Below are 21,688 nucleotides of genomic sequence, written 5' to 3' on the forward strand. Positions count from 1 at the left end.
ACATTCTTGCTCACCCGGCCTGTATCACCCTGTATCACAAACGGTAACATTTCCGCGCCACAACGCTTCCAAAGCGCATGACTTTTTTTATGGTGGTTTTACGTCAGATCGTGCAATGGCGTTTCTGGTCATATTTTATAATAGTCATGTAGGAAATGGCATATTAAAGCCGTGTTCTTGGGAGGAGCATTCAGCTATCTGAAAACGCCATAGCTCACTTTCTTCTGGAGATATAAAATTTCCAAGCTCAGGTGTGGGGTTGGCATTTGATATTTAATATTTATTTCGGCTCAGGAAACCCGCGGCGCCTCGTCCCACAATGATGAGATAATATTTTACAGATGAAGTTGAAAAAAAAGGAAATGTGTTGATGATTTAAATGGAGCTTGTGGACGAGGGTGAGGGGTTGATGTTGCGGTTTCGCAAAATTTTTTTCGCAACAAAGCATTATACCGTAGCGAGGTTTTGCTCTGGGAATTCGCACCGCTATCAATTTCACACCGAAGCACGCACGTAGTAATAATGGTTTGTACTTATTTTATGCAATATTGATGACATATATAAGGAAAATTGAGAATTACAATAAACGTATTACATGAAAAAAAATGCACGAAACACGTCAAATACAAGCGGTTTAAAGCCACATGAACGAATTATTTACGAAATTACATACTTCCTACAAAACGCCGCAAAATATATAAAAAAGTAACATATTTAGATGAGTTTTAGGAATATTTAAATAAAAACATGGTTAGCCATTGTCGTAGTTTTGTTATTGATGAAAAAAAAAAACTGAACTCATTTGTTCAAATGTTGGAAAATACACATCAATACATGAAAAAGCTTTACATTTTTAGTTTTTTCTTAACTCTCCCTAACCGTTTACAGTGACTTGAACTCACTTGTGATTGCGAAATTTGGAGCAACATATGACCTCCTTAAGACAAAAACGACATCAAACCTTCACTCAAATACAACTAGCTTGTCTTCGTATAAGGGCTTTGCCGCACGCCGTCTGCTCCCAGGAGACATATTTTACAACCGACAAATGCTGTATAGCTGTGCTGCTCTATCGTTGTGCTTAGAGAATCATGCTGTCTCGTTGCCTCCTAAACACCCCCGATCCCCATCCCCTTCTACGGGCCATTAGCTAATGAAGGACTGTCGGAGATCTGCCGGAAGTTGGAGAACTGTATGCACATCAATAGTACCATGAACCCTAAAGCTCTTACACGAGAAAGGGTTTATTACCGCGAAAATAAGGCAAGGGAAGTAGTACCTTTAAGGTCGGTAACTTGGTGTTCAACATTGTATGACGACAAACAAACCGGCCTAACCCCTCTAAGTGTCCATGCGTACCTAATGGATTGCATATAGAACTTCATAACCTTAAAGGTTTTGTTATTGATGATAAAGCTAGTAAACAGGCTAGCTGGTTAAGGTTGCACATCGTTAAGACCAGAGATGACGGAAAGAATGAGGACAGGGAACACAGACGTGTTTCTTGTCTCCATTCTTTCCGTCGTCTCCGGTCTTAACGTTGTGAAAGGTTTTGCTGTTGGGTGTCAGTTAATACAGTGATGGTCCAGGTTATATTTTAGATATTTGTGTAAAACATGTCCTCAATGAAAGTCATGTCCTAGGGAGAAGCGGTCAGTTATACAGTAGGGTGCTTCACAAAACCTGGGTCAAATGATATTCCTGTGAAAAGTACGTATCGTGCAGAAAAAGTATTGATGTAATATTGGTCCCCGCAAAAGGGCGAATTAGGACAAAAGGAGTGTTTAATATGACTAGGTTAGTAATTACTCGTTGTAATGAACCTTATATTTATTAAATATAAAGGTAACATTTCAATTTCAAGCATGGTGGGCATAATTGAAACCTTTTAAATCCACACACGTTATGTAGATATAAGGCATGCACAGCTTTTTACGGCGCTCCGTAAAATACCCTAACTTATTACGTGTTTTAAAAAAGAGGGCCGCAGACGGGGGGAAGGGGGGGGGGGGGGGCGTCTCAAGGAGCAACGCAAGGAAACACAAATATACTTTACAAAAATAGTCTACGCTCGGCTATAGGGAAACCTTTGTATGGCCGGCTATCGAAGGTTGGCCCAATTAGCTATTGCTGCCTCTATGGCTGTCGATAGCTTTTCCTGCCGTCTGCCCTATGGCTGTCTGTAGACTTTCGTATGGTTCACACTATGGGGTCTTTTCAGAAAGGATGCTATAGCCGCCTATGGCTTTTCTTTTCGTTCCTTTAGCTCCAATAGCTTCTTGTATGGTCTGCCAAATAAATCTTTATGGCTTACTCTATGGATTTTTATAGACAGCGTGCTATCAGAGCCTATGGCTTTTCGTTTCTTCAGCCACCTATTGCTCTCTGTATGGTCTGCTATAGCTCACTCTATAGTTCGTCTTATGGTTCTCTATGCCCATTATGCTATAGTGTCAAGAATAAACAGGCGAGGAAACGAAGAATAACTGGGAAAACTGAAACGTTTAATGGGGGCGAACTTGTGCCCAGAAATAAAAAGGAAACAAAAGATAACAGCACAGCGTCGTGGGCGTCGAGGTCGGCGAAAGAGCAGAGTCCAACGCCGGTGCGAAACTGACGGAAGGTGTTTCAACAGCGGCCCTGGACAAGCAGTCGGCGTCACTGTGCTTGCGTCCTGACTTGGAGACTACAGTCATGTCGAGCTCCTGTAGTCGGAGACTCCATCGAGCGAGGCGTCCTGAAGGGTCCTTGAGGTTCGCAAGCCAGCAGAGCGAGTGGTGGTTTGTGACTACGCGGAACGGGCTCCCGTACAAGTACGGGCGGAATTTCGTGATTGCCCAGACGACCGCAAGACACTTCTTTTCAGTCGTGGAGTAATTTCTCTCCGAGTTGGACAGCGTCCGACTTGCGTAGGCGATGACTCACTCGGTGCCTTCTTGCACTTGAACCAGTACCGCTCCAAGTCTTGCATTACTAGCGTCCGTGTGAATCTCGGTTTCCGCATCCTGATCAAAGTGTGCTAGGACAGGAGCAGTCTGGAGTCTTCGCTTCAGCTCGTCGAACGCCTGCTGCTGCTCCTCGGCCCATTCGAACTTCTAGGCGTCCTTCGTGAGGTTTGTGAGCGGTGCGGAAATCCTTGCGAAATCCCAAACGAAGCGTCGATAGTAGGCACAAAGTCCGAGGAATCTTCGCATGGCCTTTTTGTGTTTCGGCGCTAGGAATTAAGGGCGGACGCCTTCGTTACAACAACGTGGCCTAGGAACTTCAGTTCGTCATAGGCGAACCGACACTTTGACGGCTTCAGGGTGAGTCCGGCGGTCCGTATGGCTTGGAGAACTGCTCCGAGCCGTCGCAAGTGCTCGTTAAAGTCGCCGGAAAACACAACGACGTCGACGAGGCGGACGAGATAGCTCTGCCACTTCAGTCCTGCCAGTACGGTGTCCATGATGCGCTGGAAAGTTGCTGGCGCCGTGCACAGTCCGAAGGGCATCACTTTGAACTCGTACAGTCCATCCGGCGTGACGAAGGCTGTCTTTTCTCGGTCCCGTTCGTCGACTTCGATCTGCCAGTAGCCGCTCTTCAGGTCCATCGATGAGAAATATCGAGAGTGGCGCAGCCGGTCTAGGGTGTCGTCGATGCGGGGGAGTGAGTAGGCGTATCTCTTCGTCACCGCGTTCAGCTGCCGGTAGTCCACGCAGAACCTAAGCGTTGTGTCCTTCTTAACCAGCACGACTGGAGAGGCCCACGGACTATTTGAAGGTTGGATTATGTCGCCTCTCAGCATCTCTTGAACTTGCTCCTGAATTATCTCCCTTTCTTTAACGGAGACTCGGTACGGCGATCGATGCACAGGGCGTGCGTCGTCGTCGGTAACGATGCGGTGCTTCGCAACGGCGGTTTGGTGTAGCTTCGACGACCTCGCAAAGCAGTCGCGGTATTCGGCGAGGAGGTCAAGCACCTGCCGTCGTTTCGGGCCCCGAAGCTTAGGGTCAATGTCGAGCTGCGCTGGCGACGTACTGTCTTGCTGAGGTGGCAAGGTTTCGTTAGTAATCCCGGTGATTTCGGCGGCGTTATAGAGGTCCTCGACGTGGCCCACGGCTGCACCTCTCGTGAGATGTTGAGTTTCATTTCGGAAGTTCGTCGCAAGGACCACAGTCCGCCCATCCTGAAGTTCAGCTACTCCTCTTGCGACGCCTATTCCTCTTCCCAGGAGCAACTGGAGGTTGCCTTCCCAAACAACTTCGCCGCAGGTAGCTGTATCGGCCACGACGGGTACAACAACACTTGATCGCGGAGGCAGGTTCACATGGTCGGCGGCGACTGGGCGGCGGATGACGCTGTTTGGGGTTTCTCTGAAGGCGGAACAGACTTCTGCTGCGTCAATCTGTTCTCACCGAGGTCGATGACGGCGCCGTATTCACACAGAAACTCCATGCCGAGAATGACATATCTGGAACAGTCCTGTAGAACGGCGAAGTTCACAGGGCACGTTTCGCCGTGAATTTCGACGTGAGCAGTGCAACTTCCGACAGGCGTAATAAGGTGTCCTCCGGCGGTTTGAATTTGTGGTCCTCCCCAGGGCGTCGTAACTTTTCGTAGGCGGCGAGAGAGCCTCCCACTCATGACTGAGTAGTGTGCTCCGGTGTCCACAAGAGCCTATGCGTCGTAGCCGTCGATAAGAACATTTAGGTTGTTGGACACCGTTGCAGGGGCTTCGTTGCGATGCGTGGCGTCTGGGGAGTGTTAGCGCTCCGGCGTTCTTGGAGGCTCTTTACTTTGGTCGTCTTCGGCAACGCCACCTTCAGGTGTTGCCGCACTTAGTTTTCCCGACGAGACAGGGGGAAAGGCTGTCCCGACGGGAGCGGCGGAAGGGCGAAAGCCCACGTCGAGGCGAAGGCGAACGGAAACCTCGGGGTGGAGTCGGCACCGGGGACAGGGATCGTCGGAGGTACTCCTCGATGTCTCTCGGTCGCTCCCCAAGGCGAGGTCGCGGGTCGTTCGGCGCGAAGCCTCGCAGGCCCATTTTTCGGTACGGGCACCTCCGGTAGACGTCATCGGCCTCGCCGCAGTGATAACACAGCGGTCGTCGATCGGCCGTGCGCCAGACATCTGTCTTTCTAGGCGCCGGTTGTTCAGTGCGGAGGAGCTGGGGTCGCCCTTCCCGACGTCGGAAAGTCTGCGGCTCTGGTAGGTCACGTCGAGATGGCGTCGAATACTCCCGGGCAGCTGGAGCCGGTCTCCGAGCTACCGCGGCCTAGGTCAGAGAAGGCTCCTCGGGTAATGCTCCGCTGGCAGGAGCCTCAGGTTGGAATGCCCGCTAAACTTCCTCGCGGACAACTTCGGCTATTGACCGCGAAGCAGGCTGGTGGGCAGCAGGCAGGAACTTCTTGATTTCCTCCCGGACGACGTCCCGGATGATGTCGCGGATGTCCGGGATGCTGCAGCTGGACGGCAAGAGGGCAGCGAAGCCGGGAAATCTTTGGAAGTGTGAGGCCCGTGCGTGAAGGGCACGTTCAGTGATGAAACCTTGGACAGTGGTAGGCGGGCTCCGCACGAGGCCCCCGAAGATGTTTTCTTTCGCGCCCCGCATTAGGACTCGCAACTTTTTCTCTTCGGGAGCGTTTGGGTCGGCGCGGTTCATGAGGCGGAGAACGTCTTCGACGAAGCTTTGTGACGCTCTCGTTTGGCCCTTGGTGTCTTGCTTGGAGAAGTTCTTCGGCACGCTGTCGTCGCTGCTGGTTGGCAAAGGTGCGCCGCAGCTTGGCCTGGAACTCTTCCCACGACGAAATCGACGCTTTGTGGTTCTCGAACCAGGTGCGCGCCATGCCTTCCAGAGCGAAGTAGACATGCTGAAGGCACTGCTCTGGTGTCCATTGGTTATGGCGGGCCACTCGTTCGTAATGCTGTAGCCAATCCTCCACATCTTCATGGGCCTCACCATGGAATGGCGTCGGATTACGTGGGGCGACAGGCTGTCCATCGTCGTCCTCTTTGACTGCTCGGTCCTGGGTGACAAAAGTCCGAATTCCGGGTGTAGGCCTTGAATGCGGCGACTCAATCGGGTCTTTGTAGTGTCTTCGTCGGGTCGTCGGGGGCTTGCTGTCGGACTTGCACTGCGGGCCTTTGGAGGGGTACGCTGCGGGGACATTTCGTCAAAGGTGTATTTCACAGGTCGGTTTTTTCTTGTGAAATTACAAAGCGCAGCTCCCTCTCTGTAAAACATAGGACCAAGACATTTGCCAGGGTAAAAGGTGGACGGGGGGCGTTTGGCGCGCGCATTGATAGATGCCGTCGGGGCAGCGTCCGAAGGTGTAGCCGGCCAGCGAAAAAAAACAGACGACACGCAAACGAAATCTGTTGGCCGCAAAAGCGCCGTCGTAATACAAACGCGTTTTTCTTCTTTAAGTTCTGCTTTTATTGTTGATATTTATTATCTTTTTTAAAGAAAGGTACATGAAAAAGTATGTTCATTTTAACAAACCACGGTTGTCGCGAGCAGTCTCGATAAGGAGGTAGCGCCATCTATCAGCACGAGCGCGAAACCCGCTCCGGTACTTGACTTGGTCGTCTGCATCGCCGCCCGCCATGGACCCTGGCAAGTTTCATAGCCCTATCTTTTACAGGAAGAGAGCTACGCTTTGCAGTTTTACAAGAAAACACCCACCTGTGAAATACACCTTTGACGAAAAGTTTAGATGGCTACGTGCATGCTTCGATTTTCACGGTCTATTTTGGATCGAGTCTAATGACCTGGGACACCCTTTATACATAAGAAATAAAAGTGGGGAAAGTCCTGCGCCCTGGGGAACGCCTAAACTTACGTTTGCAAGGGGTCATTTATGATTATTTGCTATTGTGAACTGTACTCGGGAGGTGAGAAAATCATGACTACAGGAGATGATGGGTGTGTCGATGTCAAGCACAGAAAGCTTAGAAAGAAGACGATAATGTGGCACACTATCGAGGGCCTCAGCAAGATACGGGAGCTTGGCATCTGTTTTTATTCATGTTAAGAGGCAAGCCAGGCAAGTTGGGTGTCGCAAGAAAGACTTTTTAGAAATGCATGTTGACGGGGGTAAACAAAATTGATCGAATTAAGGTGATTGATTATGCTGGAGCTCATGATATGTTCCAAAATATTGATGGAAAGCTAGTTAAATATATTCAGGGCAAATTAGATGCGAGCGTCCCGTCCATTTTTATGAACGGATACCAACTTCACAAATTTCAAATCTTTTGGTCTACAGCCAGTGGAGAGGAATTGGGAAAAAATAAGTTATGAACTGGCAATTAAATTAGCGTTCTCAAGAATTTTCGTGTTAATATTGTCATGAATGAAGGTCACGAGAAGACGAAGAGTGAACTGAAAATAAAGGTTTAATGGGCGAACTTGTGCCAACCAAAATAAGTAATGATAGATTGTCGAGGCAGCAGAAAAGCGGGCGGCGATTCGGCGGCGTGACGGAGAGCAAGGGCGAGACCGACTCGACAAGGTCGCCGGCAGCTGCGTCACTAGTACGTTTTAGTAGACCGGGTTTCCCCCTCCGCTAAGCCCCTCCGCTATACCTAAAGCTCTACAGCCAAGGCCATCGGCACGCAGGCGCAGTGGCGGTTTCTTCATAGCGGAGGGTCAGCGGAGGGGGAAACACGGTCTACTAAAACTCGCTACTATCTCGAAAGTTCGGCAAGGAAGGTTCGAGCGTCGCGCGCTCTGGGCGAGGGTGAACTTACACTTTCTAGAGCAAGAAAGTAGGGGGAAAGTTACGTCCGGTGCGAGAATGAACGCGAATCTTCTGGAAGACCGTGACCGAGCGTTGCTTTCTCGGCCCTGCGGGTGGCAATATTATCTGCCGGAGCAGAGGGTGATACTTTTAGTTTGTCGTTAAAGGAAGTTATTCCAGCGGGTGATAATATTACAGGCGGAAAGACGTTGGTTGGCAATGAGAGAGGACAGGAAATCCTTCCGAAGTTTTGGACTGTGTACACGGATACAAAAACGTTGTTAAGGGCTGTCGCTCAGTCGCTTTCATTAATAGGGTTGCTGTCGGTTAATTCAAGTGATCGAAAATAACAGTTTGGTGATAGGAGCTGCCGAAATCGAGTCGGATTCGTGCGAGGAATTCAGGGCATGTCGTCAGATAGAATTTATGTCTTAGCATATTTATTGTTTTTTGGAATATTTCTTTTAGACATCTTTGTATGATACTTAATCTTGGGTGAAGCCAGTGCGTTTTGTTTCGCTGTAGAAGTGTTTCCTCTTGTTATTTAGGGCTTTGAGTGTTTTATTAAACCAGGGATAATTCTTACTAGATTTAATGCAGATTGTAGAAATAAAGGCATCAATGAAATCGGTCAGGTTATGTCGAAATAGATGCCATTTTTTTCAACAATTCTGGAAGTAAAGTGTTCACTGACGTCAGTGTAATAGGCGTGAAGCTCAACGTTAATAGAAGCAAAGTCTCTTTTTTGTAATCTTTGATAAATGTTTGCACGTGTATTTGTCTGCTGGTTGGAAGTTTCAGTGTCATGTTTAAGATTTGGTGGTCTCTTATTTCAGGAAATCAATGACGTTTTAACTGTACTCAGGGGAAGTTGAACACAGGAGATCGAGTGTGGTGCCGAGTCTAATTGGCTGGTTAATGAATTAAGTAAAAGTAAAGTCTTGTGTTAAACCAATGAACCTTTTAGATTCATTTGAGGCATTTTTCTCTGTGACTGAGTGAGGTCCAGTTGATTTCTGAGCTATTGAAGTCACCAAAATGAAAGAGCGATGCTTTATGATGTACGCGTTTAAGTTCCTCACGGGCATCTCGTAGATGACAAACAAAAAATTGCTTGGAAAAGGCAGTGGTAACCGAGAAGGTGATGTGCTAGGTCGGAGAAACTGTGTACACGCGTGGAGACTCGTTTTCGCGAATGGCACCATGCGAAAGTGATTATATTCGAATACAGGGGCGGTGGTAAAGTTGTGTGCTCTACCTGAGTGCCAGCAGCTCGTGGTTTACTCTGTGTTGTAGAGTGTTGGGGGTGGCGACATCGCATCACAACACGTAGTTCTAAAAGTACAATCTCTAAATTACCACTCTTCTGTGTACGAGGGTTTTCTAAACCTGTATTTCTCTCAACTAAAAGCGAACGCACACTCTTGGAGGCACCTCGCCATTCCCGTCTTTATCGCCGAGCGACTGCGTGATAAGGATGGCTAGTTGGGGCTAGTTTCACGGACGAAAACGAATGGAAGACTGGACAGGATGCGGCTTAGCATTCAACTGATTGGTTCATTTAAATTAAATACTTTTAAAAATATACAAGCCAGCACACTTGTCAGAACACAAAGATATGGTCTAACCCCCCCCCCCCCCCCTTCTTTCAAATACCAGCGTCATTGGCTCTTCAGGTAGTAGAATTCTTTATCGGACAAGACAAAATGGACACAAGAGTTGTCGCAATAAGACAAAATAAAAAATTAAAAAAAAACAGCGAGGAGGTTATGGCGTGAAGAATTGTCGGCCTTTTATTTTTTCATCACAACTCGCTCAGTGGGCAGATTTTGGGTTAACGCTGATTTCGTAGAAGCTTCTTGGGGTTCTCATGCAAATGCTAGTTGAATATTTCGATAGTTGTGGTATTTATTTTATATTTGAGTGACCGCAAATGGTGCCCTGTTTAAATCGCGTGCGTGCCAGATTGTTTTGTCCGGTATCCTATTTTTCTTCTCTCGGGTACATTGAAGTTTATTACTCTTCAACATTCTCATTAAACGTTTCAACGCTGAATCGCTAAAGCCGGGAACACATTTGCGAAAAACCGAACCGAAAATCGGAGAGAAATCGGAGGCTGCGAAAATCGTGGCATGTGATTTTCGGATGACGAGCCACATGAGGTGGAATGCGCGGCGCGGAAATCGCAATGCACTGCGGTTCTCGTGCTCCGACTTCAGGAGGCTGTTCGGTAGTCTGGCGAACTGGCGTCCCATATTTCGCGCCTCTTTAAAACTTCAGCTATTAAAACCTCGTTGCAAGCCACGCGAGCCTTTCTACCACCACCGTTTGATAGAGACAGAAGGGGTTTTCTACGCTGCGCTGCTTCCGAAGCTGCGTGAGCCGCCATGTTGCGAGCCGATCGTATCTTTTCGTTCCGTCCTGTTCCGGGCTTTCGCTCACCGAGCTCCTCCGCCCCGAATTCGGAGGCGCCGTGCGAAAATATCTGGCGCTGCAGATCTTTCGAACCGCTCCCGATTTTCGGAAAAGGGGAGGAGCCTAGCTGCCGTGCGATTTTCGTGTGCGGTTTTCGCATAAAATTCGGCCTTTTTTCGCAAATGTGTTCCCGGCTTAAACGTTGAACAATGCGACCCTGTTGCATCTGTAGTGCTAGCTCACGTTTTCTCTTCACCCGTTAGCAGCAAAATTAATCTAGCATGAACATCATAAAGAGCGTTGACTAAGCAAGCACTGGCCAACCGAAGTGGGTGACGACGTAAAGGGACACTGAACCGAAATATGTAGCACACAAAACAAGGCTGGCCCGATATGTAAGACTCTGGAGAACCCCGAAACTTAACTCATTCAGCGATATCTCGAACTGTCGGCTCTATGTTTGGAAAACAAATGCGCCAGTGAATATGGCATTGAATACTGCTATTCGCTTGTGATATCAATGTATGAGTGATGTCTTAGAGCTCACAGCGTCCCTTTCAACGCTTATAACCTAACGACGGAGGTGCGACGTGGTTAATTCTTATAGCCGCCGTGGTTGACGTCGTAAATGCCACCGACGACTGCCACCATTGATCCGTAAAGTGAGTGGGTAAGCACGGTGGAAGTTTCTGAAACCATCCAACATTACGCGTAGCAACTGGATACTGCCAAAGTGAGATTTCAGATAACGCGAATAGTGTTTGAAAACGAGTCTTTCAAGCCGACGACACGAATCATTATATAGTCGGCTTGAACTTCGTGGCTTCGTTGGGCATTCCTGGCGGGACGCCAGGGCTCCCCCTTCGCTCACTTCGCCCGCTACGGCCGACGAGAAGTCCCGACTTCCCTATCCTCGCGGCAAGAGGGAAGAGAAGGAGGGGTTTTCCGGTTTTTCCATTCTTGGCGCGCGCGCCGACGACGAGGGACGAGGACTAAATCTCCGCAGAGTGTCACCCATTTAGCTATCAATTTAAAAATAAAACTTCGTCGCCCTTTCAGTAAAGCTCTGGGACTCATGCGACGGCCGACAGATGGCGCAAGTTCTGAGTTGCCGACTTGTCCGAGAATCTTGGGGTTTGGTACAAAGATGTCTTGATGCCAAATTTTGGGTGTCACAGGTCACTTTTTGATTATTGTTTAGAGCGTTATCGTGTAAAGAAAGTGTTACTAGGCACCTACTATTTTAATGCTGAGCTTGCCACTGCCTACAAGCTAAAACGGTGTTCTGTCCTCTCCCCAACAGCCCGGTCAGCTGGTGACAGAGCAGGCGTCCATGCCGTACCAGTTCTCTTACTTCGCGGGTGGCCACGACGGAAGTCATTCGCGGCACGAGGCCCGGGACGCCAACGGCCGCGTCTATGGCCACTACACGTTAGCGACCGCCGAGGGCTCACAGCGGGTCGTGTGCTACGTGGCCGACGAGAACGGCTTCCGAGCTTGGGTTGACACGAACGAGCAAGGCACGGCCAACGATGACCCCGCCGACGTCAGCATCCGCTCCACAGCTCCTGGCACACAAGGGACACCTCGCGGACCCATCCAGGGCATCTGTGGTAGACCTCCGGCGCAGTCGGTTGTCGCCCATCCGCCTGTCGTCGTCCCACCGCGCAAGACGGCCTACGTTCCTGTTCAAGAAGTTATCCTGCCTCCTGTCGTAAAGCACATCGTCGAGCCGCCCCCTGTCCGCAAGACTTCGTACGTCCCCGTGCAGCACGTCACAGTGCACGATACGTATGTGCCGTCACCGCCGGTTCATCATGTTCCCTACGTGCGCAAGGTAGTTGTCAAAAGGCCACCTCCAGTACGCGACTCTTATTTGGTCCCGCAACCTCCCAAGACTGTGTACGTTCCCGTAGAACAGCAAGTCTTCGTGCAACCACCGCCCGTGGTGCACAGAACCAAGACCATAGTTAGGAGACCAGGTTACCTTCCAGCGCGCGACGACCCTCCGACTGAAGTCAGCGAAACTTATCACGACACGCCGCCACATCGCCCCTGGACGCCGGCTCCAAAGCCTTGGACTCCAGCACCAAAGGTCTGGACTCCCGCACCAAAGCCTTGGACTCCTGCGCCGAAACCTTGGACTCCAGCACCAAAGCCTTGGACGCCTGCGCCCCAAGTGTGGACGCCCGCGCCCCAAGTGTGGACGCCACCACCGAAACCTTGGACACCAGAGCCACGCCCCTGGACGCCAGAACCTCGACCGTGGACACCCCCGCGACGTCCTTGGACGTCGTCAAAAAGCTCCTACGCTCCGCAGCGTGAGGTATACAGACCACCCGTTCAGGATGTCTACGTCCCAAGAGGCTACAAGTCCTCTTGTTCTGGATACTGTGGTCCTAAGGTGACAGCACGGGTGGTGCCGTCGGAGGAGGTCTACGTGAAGACATCGACGGGGCCGGCGTCCTACTCTGTACGCCGGGGCTATATATCGCCACGATACGAACCGAGTCCTGAGCCGTCTTACACAGCGTATCAGGCTTGGAAGCCGAGTTACGACATCCCGATCGGAATGTCTTACAAGATGACGATCTCAAAGTCACCCGGCCCTTACCCGTGGGACTACCAGAGGCGTCCGTCGCAACAGCAGAGCTACTACAGGCCCGCACAGACGTCGTCGTACCCGTCGACACCATCTAGCTACTCGTCTCCGTCGAGGTCTTACTCGGCTCCAAAGTCAAGGGGCAGTTACAGCAACGACTTGGACCTCGACCAGATGTACGAGTTCAAGCAACCAACATATGGCTGATCGAATGAATGGTGTATATTTTGGCAGAGGACAGCTTAGTGTGCGAGTTTTTCTATATTTTTTAAAACAAACTTGGCATTTACTTTCGCAGAACTTTCTTCATAAAAGATGTCGTGTGTGCTTTTAAGATTACATGCCGCGTAATGTTTCTATGTATTGTGAAAATGCCTGAGTAATATGTTGAATTTGAGTGAACTTTAAGACGAATAAAAAAGCAATATATCCGTTATAAATTTGTATAGAAGAATGTTCGGACCCTTACTCATTATTTTTAACATAATTATTTTTATTGTCGGATTAGCTGGAAGAGGAAAAAAAAAGATGAATGTACCCAGTTTCGTTTCATAATTTCGAGTCACACAAAAAGATCTCCTCATTTACTCTTCGCTCCAGAGTGCGCTGAGGAGTTTTGTATTCTACGGTTATCTAATCATGCATCATCGAATGCTTGGACGTCTAACACCGCAAGTGACGCAATTTCAATGTAAAAAAAAATACTCCCAGAGATTCGTAAAAAGTGCATTCATCTTATTTCTGTGCTTTTCTTAACGTGAGATGGTACCATTTATCTTTCTTGATCGCAACTTTTTAATTTTCCAGATGGCGCGGGCGTAAAAACAAGCTAATGCTTCAGTCAGCACGGCAAAATATAAAAAGACTACACGAAAAGTGACTATAACGAAACATTATCAGTTACTATTTGAGAAATCGACATACACAGATCAAATAAGCCGTATTTATGTATATTACAAGTTGTCCTTTTGAACTGTCGAAATGGAGTGAAAGCCCGGCTTTTCGTTGCTGCACATTGCTTCTGCGGATGGAGTATGGCATTGATGGTGTTCTCTTGGGCAATCCCCAAGAGAACACCACTGGGTGGTGTTCTCTTGGGGATTGCATTAAATTTACTCGGTTTCTCGAAACAGAAAAAATTGTCCAGATGTACCTACCTCCCCATGTGGTCTGGGAAGTGTTACTTCCGATTTCAAAATAATCATTTCTGCAATAGTAAACTTATCGTTGCGGTGTTCCAGAGGGGAAGCTACAGGATAGTAGTAGGTCGCGTCCAACACTTCGACTTCATAGCTTTTGGAAACCGGGAGTCTCGATTATGTACGGGTAGTCATAAGAACAACTTCTTTTAAAATATTGGTGATTAACAATTCGAATTAACCCCTTCTGAACTTATTTTCTTTCAAACTGCAAAGCATCGGTTGCTCCAATGGAATTCCACGCACTTGCCAACTTGAGGCGAGAACGAATTAGACTGAAAAATAAGGGACTAATTCACAATGAGTTAAAAAAAAATTCTCTGGTCAAGCGAGAAATCAAGCACAGCAATCTTAGATCTGATGCGACAATTTGAGGGACATGTTACGAAAAAGAAAGACAATTGTCAAAAAATAACCGCCAAGGTCACGATCCACAGACACACGCAAAATGGTAGTGGAATTAATAACATTGGCATTTAAAATAATAATAATAACAATATTAATAATAATATTAATAATAATAATTCTTTCTCCAACAAAGAGTTGAAAGGTGACTGGGAAACAAATCTGTCAAAACAGCTCGACTGCCCTTAGCCACCCCAAACAAACAGTCGCAAAGCAAGCACCACAGGAATTATACAATGAAACTTTACAAATTCATAAACATAAATGAAAAATCATCACACAAAAGAAACAGCGTTTTACAAAGCAGCAATAACACATTGAATCAAACACACACGCAGTGCATTCTAACTACGCGGTCATTGTTGATAAAAAGGTTTGAAATAAAATATTCCCTTAAAATGCTCACCGATCTACTGTTGATATCTATATCTGCCTAGTCAGCTGATTAAGGATCTTTGTTAAAGTATATGCTATAGATTGATTGCCGTAATTAGTTCTAGAAAATGGTACTTCCCGGGTTTTCTTAGTCCGTGTTGGATACGTATATGCTTTTTTTTTTTAGGTTCGCTGGGTTTTTTTAGGTGACCCTGGGGTAGATATTAACATACTGCCTACGGCAGGATAAATATGATTGTAAAAGTTGATACACTTGCCCCCGAAGTCCATACATGTCTAATTTTTTAATAATAAATTATGATCCAGATAATCGAATGCTTTGGTAACGCCAATGAATAAGCCAAGTGTGAGTTCTCTTTTTTTCAAATTTTTAGGAATATGTTATTTTTGCGCACGAAGTGCGAGTTCTGCAAATCGTTGTTTGCGAAACCCAAATTGGGATGGACATAAAATGTTATGCTTATCAGCAAAAGCTGTTAATCGTAGCAGCATAATGTTTTCTATCGACTTTCTTTTTCTGCACATTGATAGCACTTTAGTTTTATCAAGATTAATTAACAAAAAAAAATGCCGAGCTCAACTGAAGCACGCGTGACACATCGCCTTGTAGAAGTGGGCAGTCATTAAGTAATCGACTATTAAAATATAGCTTCAAATCATCGGCGAATAGCAACAACCGAGAATTCCTAACGCACAATTCGATATAATTAATAAAAAAAAAACGGTAGTGGTCCCAGGTTAGACACTTGAGGGACGCCAGACGAAGGAACAAAGGCACCAGAAAAACTATTTAAAAATCGCACACTGCTTTTACCGTCGGTAAGATAACATTGAAACCACCTGGTGAGTGCAGGAGCAAATAGCGTAACAAGGTAGTTTATGCAGAAGCAATTTGTGGCTTACTCTGTCAAACGGCTCCTACATGTCCATGTAAACTCTATGAACTTAATCGCTATTTAGGACAAACGGCACAGAATAGTGAAGGAACGAGCAGAGGTTGGTTTTCCCCGAATGACCCTTTAGAAAACCATGCTAGAAATCAATTAGCTTGTGCCGGAAGTAGTGAAACGTACGCGCAAAAGTAAGAATTTCGAAAAACTTAGGAAAGCCACATAATAAGGAAATAGGTCTATAGCTGTTCGCCAGACAACCATCACCATCTTTCTGCTCATGAACCACAACCGACCTTTTCCACGGGGGTGGGAATGAACCCAATTGCAAAGAAAGGTTAAAAATATGATCTAAAAGAGGCGGGATTAACTCGGAGCAGCCTCTTTCGTTGAAGCTGGGGATCACTGCACACGGAAAACTTTGGAATCAGTTTTCTTATCGCCTTAAGATTTCAGATCTATCTACGCTATAGATATTCAAAGTGGCATGACGGTTAAACTTATCGGACGTGGCGCGACCATAAATATAGGAAGAGTAGCAGTCCCCTAAATGATTAGCAAAACCATTTGCTAGCTCTTGGGACGAGGACACATATAGCCGAAAAGGAGTGCTTAAACCAGTACTAAAGTCTGAAAATATATCTCCAACCAAAAAATGAAAGGCAACCCGACGTTTTAAAACCAACACGGTTTCTTCTTCAGGGGTGACTGAAGGCGCGCGGACACAGCAGCAGCTCCCAACCTCTTCGTCTTCAAAAAAGGAAAGAAAAGAAAGAAAGAGAAAATAAAAATTAAAAAGAGAAGTTAGGAAATTGGAAAAAAAAAATTGTAAAATAACTTGTTAGTTATGAAGATGGTCATCTCTTCAGCTTTTCCGTCAGGTCACGGAGGCCATGTGCGTACACAGAGGGCAGAGCGCCCAGCGACCTGTTTAGGTTTCCTGGGGTGTGCTGGATGTGCCACGATTCTAAGAAAAGTCTTCTTCGAAAATTGGGCTCTGTGTCCACTACGTGCGCGTTCGCGAAGTCAATGCGATGGTCTAGGGTATCGCAATGTTCGGCGATGGCGCTGCGCTCACTGTCAAACTTCCGCACGTCGTTCTTGTGTTGGCGGATACGCTCGGGAAAGTTCTTCGTCTCGCCGATGTAGGTTGCGGGGCACTCTGCGCAAGGAATGGTGTAAACCACGCCCTGTGCTTTTTCCTTTGGTGGACGGTCTTTCGGTCTTGGCATAAACCTTCCCAGCGTGGACGTGGGCTTGTGGGCCACCAGAATACCTTGCTTTCCCAGTACTCGTGCGAGCGCTTCGCTGGTTCCCTTTACGTAGGGAACGCTTATGCGCGCGACTCGATGGGGCTGTCGTTCTTCTACTGGCATCTGGTTTTGTCTGGCGAAATCTTGCCGTCGGGCGATGCGCTCAATAAAGCTGCTAGAGTAACCATTTTTCTTTAGGTCTTCAATTATAGTCTTCTTCTCCTTCTTTCTATCGGTTTCCGACGAGCAGATAGTCGTTGCCCTACGCAGCAGGGTCGAAACCACGGAGGCCTTATGATTCGTTAGATGTTTGGAGACAAAATCGAGGTAGCGTCCGGTGTGTGTTGGTTTTCGGTACACCGCAAACGTCAGATCTTGTCCTCGTCGGTTCACCAGCACATCAAGGAACGGCAAGGTGCCATCCGTCTCATATTCTACGGTAAATTTAATGGCCGGCTTGATAGAGTTGAGGTGCGCCAAAAAATTATTCACGTCCCGTTCCTTGAGAATGCAGAAGCAATCATCTAGATAGCGCATGAATACTTTGGGGCTGTTGGGAAAAGACCTCAGCGCTTTTTGCTCGATTGCCTCCATCGTGAGGTTCGCCGTTGTGACCGAGAAAGCCGCACCCATTGCAGTGCCACTGACCTGTTTGAAAAGCTCCCCTTTGAAGGTGAAGTATGTGCTGCCGAGACAAAACTCGAGCAGACGGCACAGCTCCTCCACAGTGAGGTTGGTTCTTGTGGTCAAGGAGCTGTCTTTTTCGAGGGCTTCGCGGGCTGCAGCAACTGCAAGGGGAACTGGGACACTGGTGAAGGGGGACACCACGTCGAAAGACACCATGGTGTCACCATCGCTGAGATGTATTTGCGAGGCGCGTTCCACGAAGTGGCCAGCATTTTCTACATGGGTCGACGTGTTTCCGACAAGGGGAGCCAAAGTCCGGTGAAGATAACTGGATAGCGCCCGAAGCGGTGAGGTTGTAAAGTCCACAATAGGTCGTAGAGGCACGTTGGGTTCGTGGATCTTTGGAAGGCCGTAAAAACCTGGAGCGGAGCCATTCCTGCAAATAAGTTGCAAGTAAAGGCTCTTTGACTGAGGGTATTTCTTGAAAATCTCTGCCAGGATTTTGTTCAAGTTCCTCTGAACCTGTGGCGTCGGATCTTTCTTGAGCTCTACATAAGCATGGCTTCCAAGAAGATCCCGTACCTTTTCCTCGTATACCTCCCGATCCAGGACGACGGTCGACTTCCCTTTGTCAGCCGGCAGAAGCACAATCTCCGTATCTTCACGAAGTTTCCGAAGCGCTGTAACTTCTTCGGCCGGCAGGTTGAGTCGTTGCCGTTGTGGGAGCTTGGAAAGAATACCCACCGCCTTAAGCCGCACTCCATCCCGGATGCTAGGGTCTAAGCGCATAATTCCGTCCTCCACAGCCGCGACCATTTTTGGAAGAGGCGGCCGTTGCGTGGTCATGATGAATCCGTGGCCTTTTGCCAAGACCGCAATCTCGCATGGCGAGAGCTGTCGAGAGGAGAGGTTCTTGACAAAGTTTGTGTCATTGGTGCCTCGACTTGAACGGTCCGATCTTGTTAGCCTTGAAATCTTCTCTTTCTGAGAAGTCCGTCGTTTATCCAAAGCAGTAGATGCGACACTTGTGGCAAAAGCCTGCAAAGCCGGGAACACGTCCGGGATGCGGTGCTCGAGTTGCCGGCGTGCGAAGAGGTCCAGTTCTTTTCTTCTTAGCGTGGCCTGGCAATCGTGAATTCTGGCGCTTACCAATCGTTTCTCGGCCTGCGCCACGACCTTGTGCCCTTCCTCTGTATGGACAAGGCGCTTGAGACGGAGGCTTCGGGGAACAAGGTTCATATCCCGGCAGGACATCGTGAAGTCGAGATGAGACTTGTAGGCTGAAATGCTGCGGGTTACGTTAACAAACCGCTTCGCTAGCTGTGCTGTTTCCGGTCCGAAGTCAAGGCGTAAAGACTGGAGAGTAAACATATTCGACAGATATCTGCCTTGTTGGTGAGAGTTAAAGTCTGAAAATATATCTCCAACCAAAAAATGAAAGGCAACCCGACGTTTCAAAACCAACACGGTTTCTTCTTCAGGGGTGACTGAAGGCGCGCGGACACAGCAGCAGCTCCCAACCTCTTCGTCTTCAAAAAAGGAAATAAAAGAAAGAAAGAGAAAATAAAAATTAAAAAGAGAAGTTAGGAAATTGGAAAAAAAAAATTGTAAAATAACTTGTTAGTTATGAAGATGGTTATCTCTTCAGCTTTTCCGTCAGGTCACGGAGGCCATGTGCGTACACAGAGGGCAGAGCGCCCAGCGACCTGTTTAGGTTTCCTGGGGTGTGCTGGATGTGCCACGATTCTAAGAAAAGTCTTCTTCGAAAATTGGGCTCTGTGTCCACCACGTGCGAGTTCGCGAAGTCAATGCGATGGTCTAGGGTATCGCAATGTTCGGCGATGGCGCTGCGCTCACTGTCAAACTTCCGCACGTCGTTCTTGTGTTGCGGATACGCTCGGGAAAGTTCTTCGTCTCGCCGATGTAGGTTGCGGGGCACTCTGCGCAAGGAATGGTGTAAACTACGCCCTGTGCTTTTTCCTTTGGTGGACGGTCTTTCGGTCTTGGCATAAACCTTCCCAGCGTGGACGTGGGCTTGTGGGCCACCAGAATACCTTGCTTTCCCAGTACTCGTGCGAGCGCTTCGCTGGTTCCCTTTACGTAGGGAACGCTTATGCGCGCGACTCGATGGGGCTGTCGTTCTTCTACTGGCATCTGGTTTTGTCTGGCGAGACCTTGCCGTCGGGCGATGCGCTCAATAAAGCTGCTAGAGTAACCATTTTTCTTTAGGTCTTCAATTATAGTCTTCTTTGCCTTCTTTCTATCGGTTTCCGACGAGCAGATAGTCGTTGCCCTACGCAGCAGGGTCGAAACCACTGAGGCCTTATGACTCGGTGGATGGTTGGAGACAAAATCGAGGTAGCGTCCGGTGTGTGTTGGTTTTCGGTACACCGCAAACGTCAGATCTTGTCCTCGTCGGTTCACCAGCACATCAAGGAACGGCAAGGTGCCATCCGTCTCATATTCTACGGTAAATTTAATGGCCGGCCCGATAGAGTTGAGGTGCGCCAAAAAATTATTCACGTCCCGTTCCTTGAGAATGCAGAAGCAATCATCATCATAGCGCATGAATACTTTGGGGCTGTTGGGAAAAGACCTCAGCGCTTTTTGCTCGATTGCCTCCATCGTGAGGTTCGCCGTTGTGACCGAGATAGCCGCACCCATTGCAGGGCCACTGACCTGTTTGAAAAGCTCCCCTTTGAAGGTGAAGTATGTGCTGCTGAGACAAAACTCGAGCAGACGGCACAGCTCCTCCACAGTGAGGTCGGTTCTTGTGGTCAAGGAGCTGTCTTTTTCGAGGGCTTCGCGGGCTGCAGCAACTGCAAGGGGAACTGGGACACTGGTGAAGAGGGACACCACGTCGAAAATGACACTATGGTGTCTTTCGACGTGGTGTCCCTCTTCACCAGTGTCCCAGTTCCCCTTGCAGTTGCTGCAGCCCGCGAAGCCCTCGAAAAAGAAAGCTCCTTGACCACAAGAACCAACCTCACTGTGGAGGAGCTGTGCCGTCTGCTCGAGTTTTGTCTCGGCAGCACATACTTCACCTTCAAAAAGGAGCTTTTCAAACAGGTCAGTGGCTCTGCAATGGGTGCGGCTATCTCGGTCACAACGGCGAACCTCACGATGGAGGCAATCGAGCAAAAAGCGCTGAGGTCTTTTCCCAACAGCCCCAAAGTATTCATGCGCTATGTAGATGATTGCTTCTGCATTCTCAAGGAACGGGACGTGAATAATTTTTTTGGCGCACCTCAACTCTATCGGGCCGGCCATTAAATTTACCGTAGAATATGAGACGGATGGCACCTTGCCGTTCCTTGATGTGCTGGTGAACCGACGAGGACAAGATCTGACGTTTGCGGTGTACCGAAAACCAACACACACCGGACGCTACTTCGATTTTGTCTCCAACCATCCAACGAGTCATAAGGCCTCAGTGGTTTCGACCCTGCTGCGTAGGGCAACGACTATCTGCTCGTCGGAAACCGATAGAAAGAAGGAGAAGAAGACTATAATTGAAGACCTAAAGAAAAATGGTTACTCTAGCAGCTTTATTGAGCGCATCGCCCGACGGCAAGGTCTCGCCAGACAAAACCAGATGCCAGTAGAAGAACGACAGCCCCATCGAGTCGCGCGCATAAGCGTTCCCTACGTAAAGGGAACCAGCGAAGCGCTCGCACGAGTACTGTGAAAGCAAGGTATTCTGGTGGCCCACAAGCCCACGTCCACACTGGGAAGGTTTATGCCAAGACCGAAAGACCGTCCACCAAAGGAAAAAGCACAGGGCGTGGTTTACACCATTCCTTGCGCAGAGTGCCCCGCAACCTACATCGGCGAGACGAAGAACTTTCCCGAGCGTATCCGCCAACACAAGAACGACGTGCGGAAGTTTGACAGTGAGCGCAGCGCCATCGCCGAACATTGCGATACCCTAGACCATCGCATTGACTTCGCGAACGCGCACGTGGTGGACACAGAGCCCAATTTTCGAAGAAGACTTTTCTTATGGCGAATTCCACTGGTCGTTTTGGAGCGCGCCGGGATCGACTTTTCTGGAGCTAGCCTGTTTCACTAGGCGATCGGGATTGAGACCGACATGTTTCACTGGTCGTTTTGGATTAGCTTCCGCTCCAGATCTCGATCTGGATCCGATGGCGAATTCCACTGGGTGTTCTGGAGCGCG

General features: G+C 48.4%; 1 protein-coding gene across 2 annotated transcripts in view; it reads left to right on the forward strand.

The window, feature by feature from the left end:
• Positions 1-13,184, forward strand: part of LOC8039573 (extensin) — a 75,723-nt gene extending 62,539 nt beyond the window's left edge. For both annotated transcript variants that reach the window (XM_040503497.2, XM_029972555.4), the window contains exon 3: positions 11,440-13,184. In XM_040503497.2, coding sequence (XP_040359431.1) covers positions 11,470-12,945 — 1,476 coding nt within the window. In that variant the 5' untranslated portion in view covers positions 11,440-11,469 and the 3' untranslated portion in view covers positions 12,946-13,184. The remainder of the gene's footprint in view (positions 1-11,439) is intronic.
• Positions 13,185-21,688: the final 8,504 nt, after the last annotated feature.

The sequence above is a fragment of the Ixodes scapularis genome, unplaced genomic scaffold (assembly GCF_016920785.2).
Source record: "Ixodes scapularis isolate PalLabHiFi unplaced genomic scaffold, ASM1692078v2 PGA_scaffold2__306_contigs__length_199485367, whole genome shotgun sequence".
Taxonomy (NCBI): Eukaryota; Metazoa; Arthropoda; class Arachnida; order Ixodida; family Ixodidae; genus Ixodes; species Ixodes scapularis.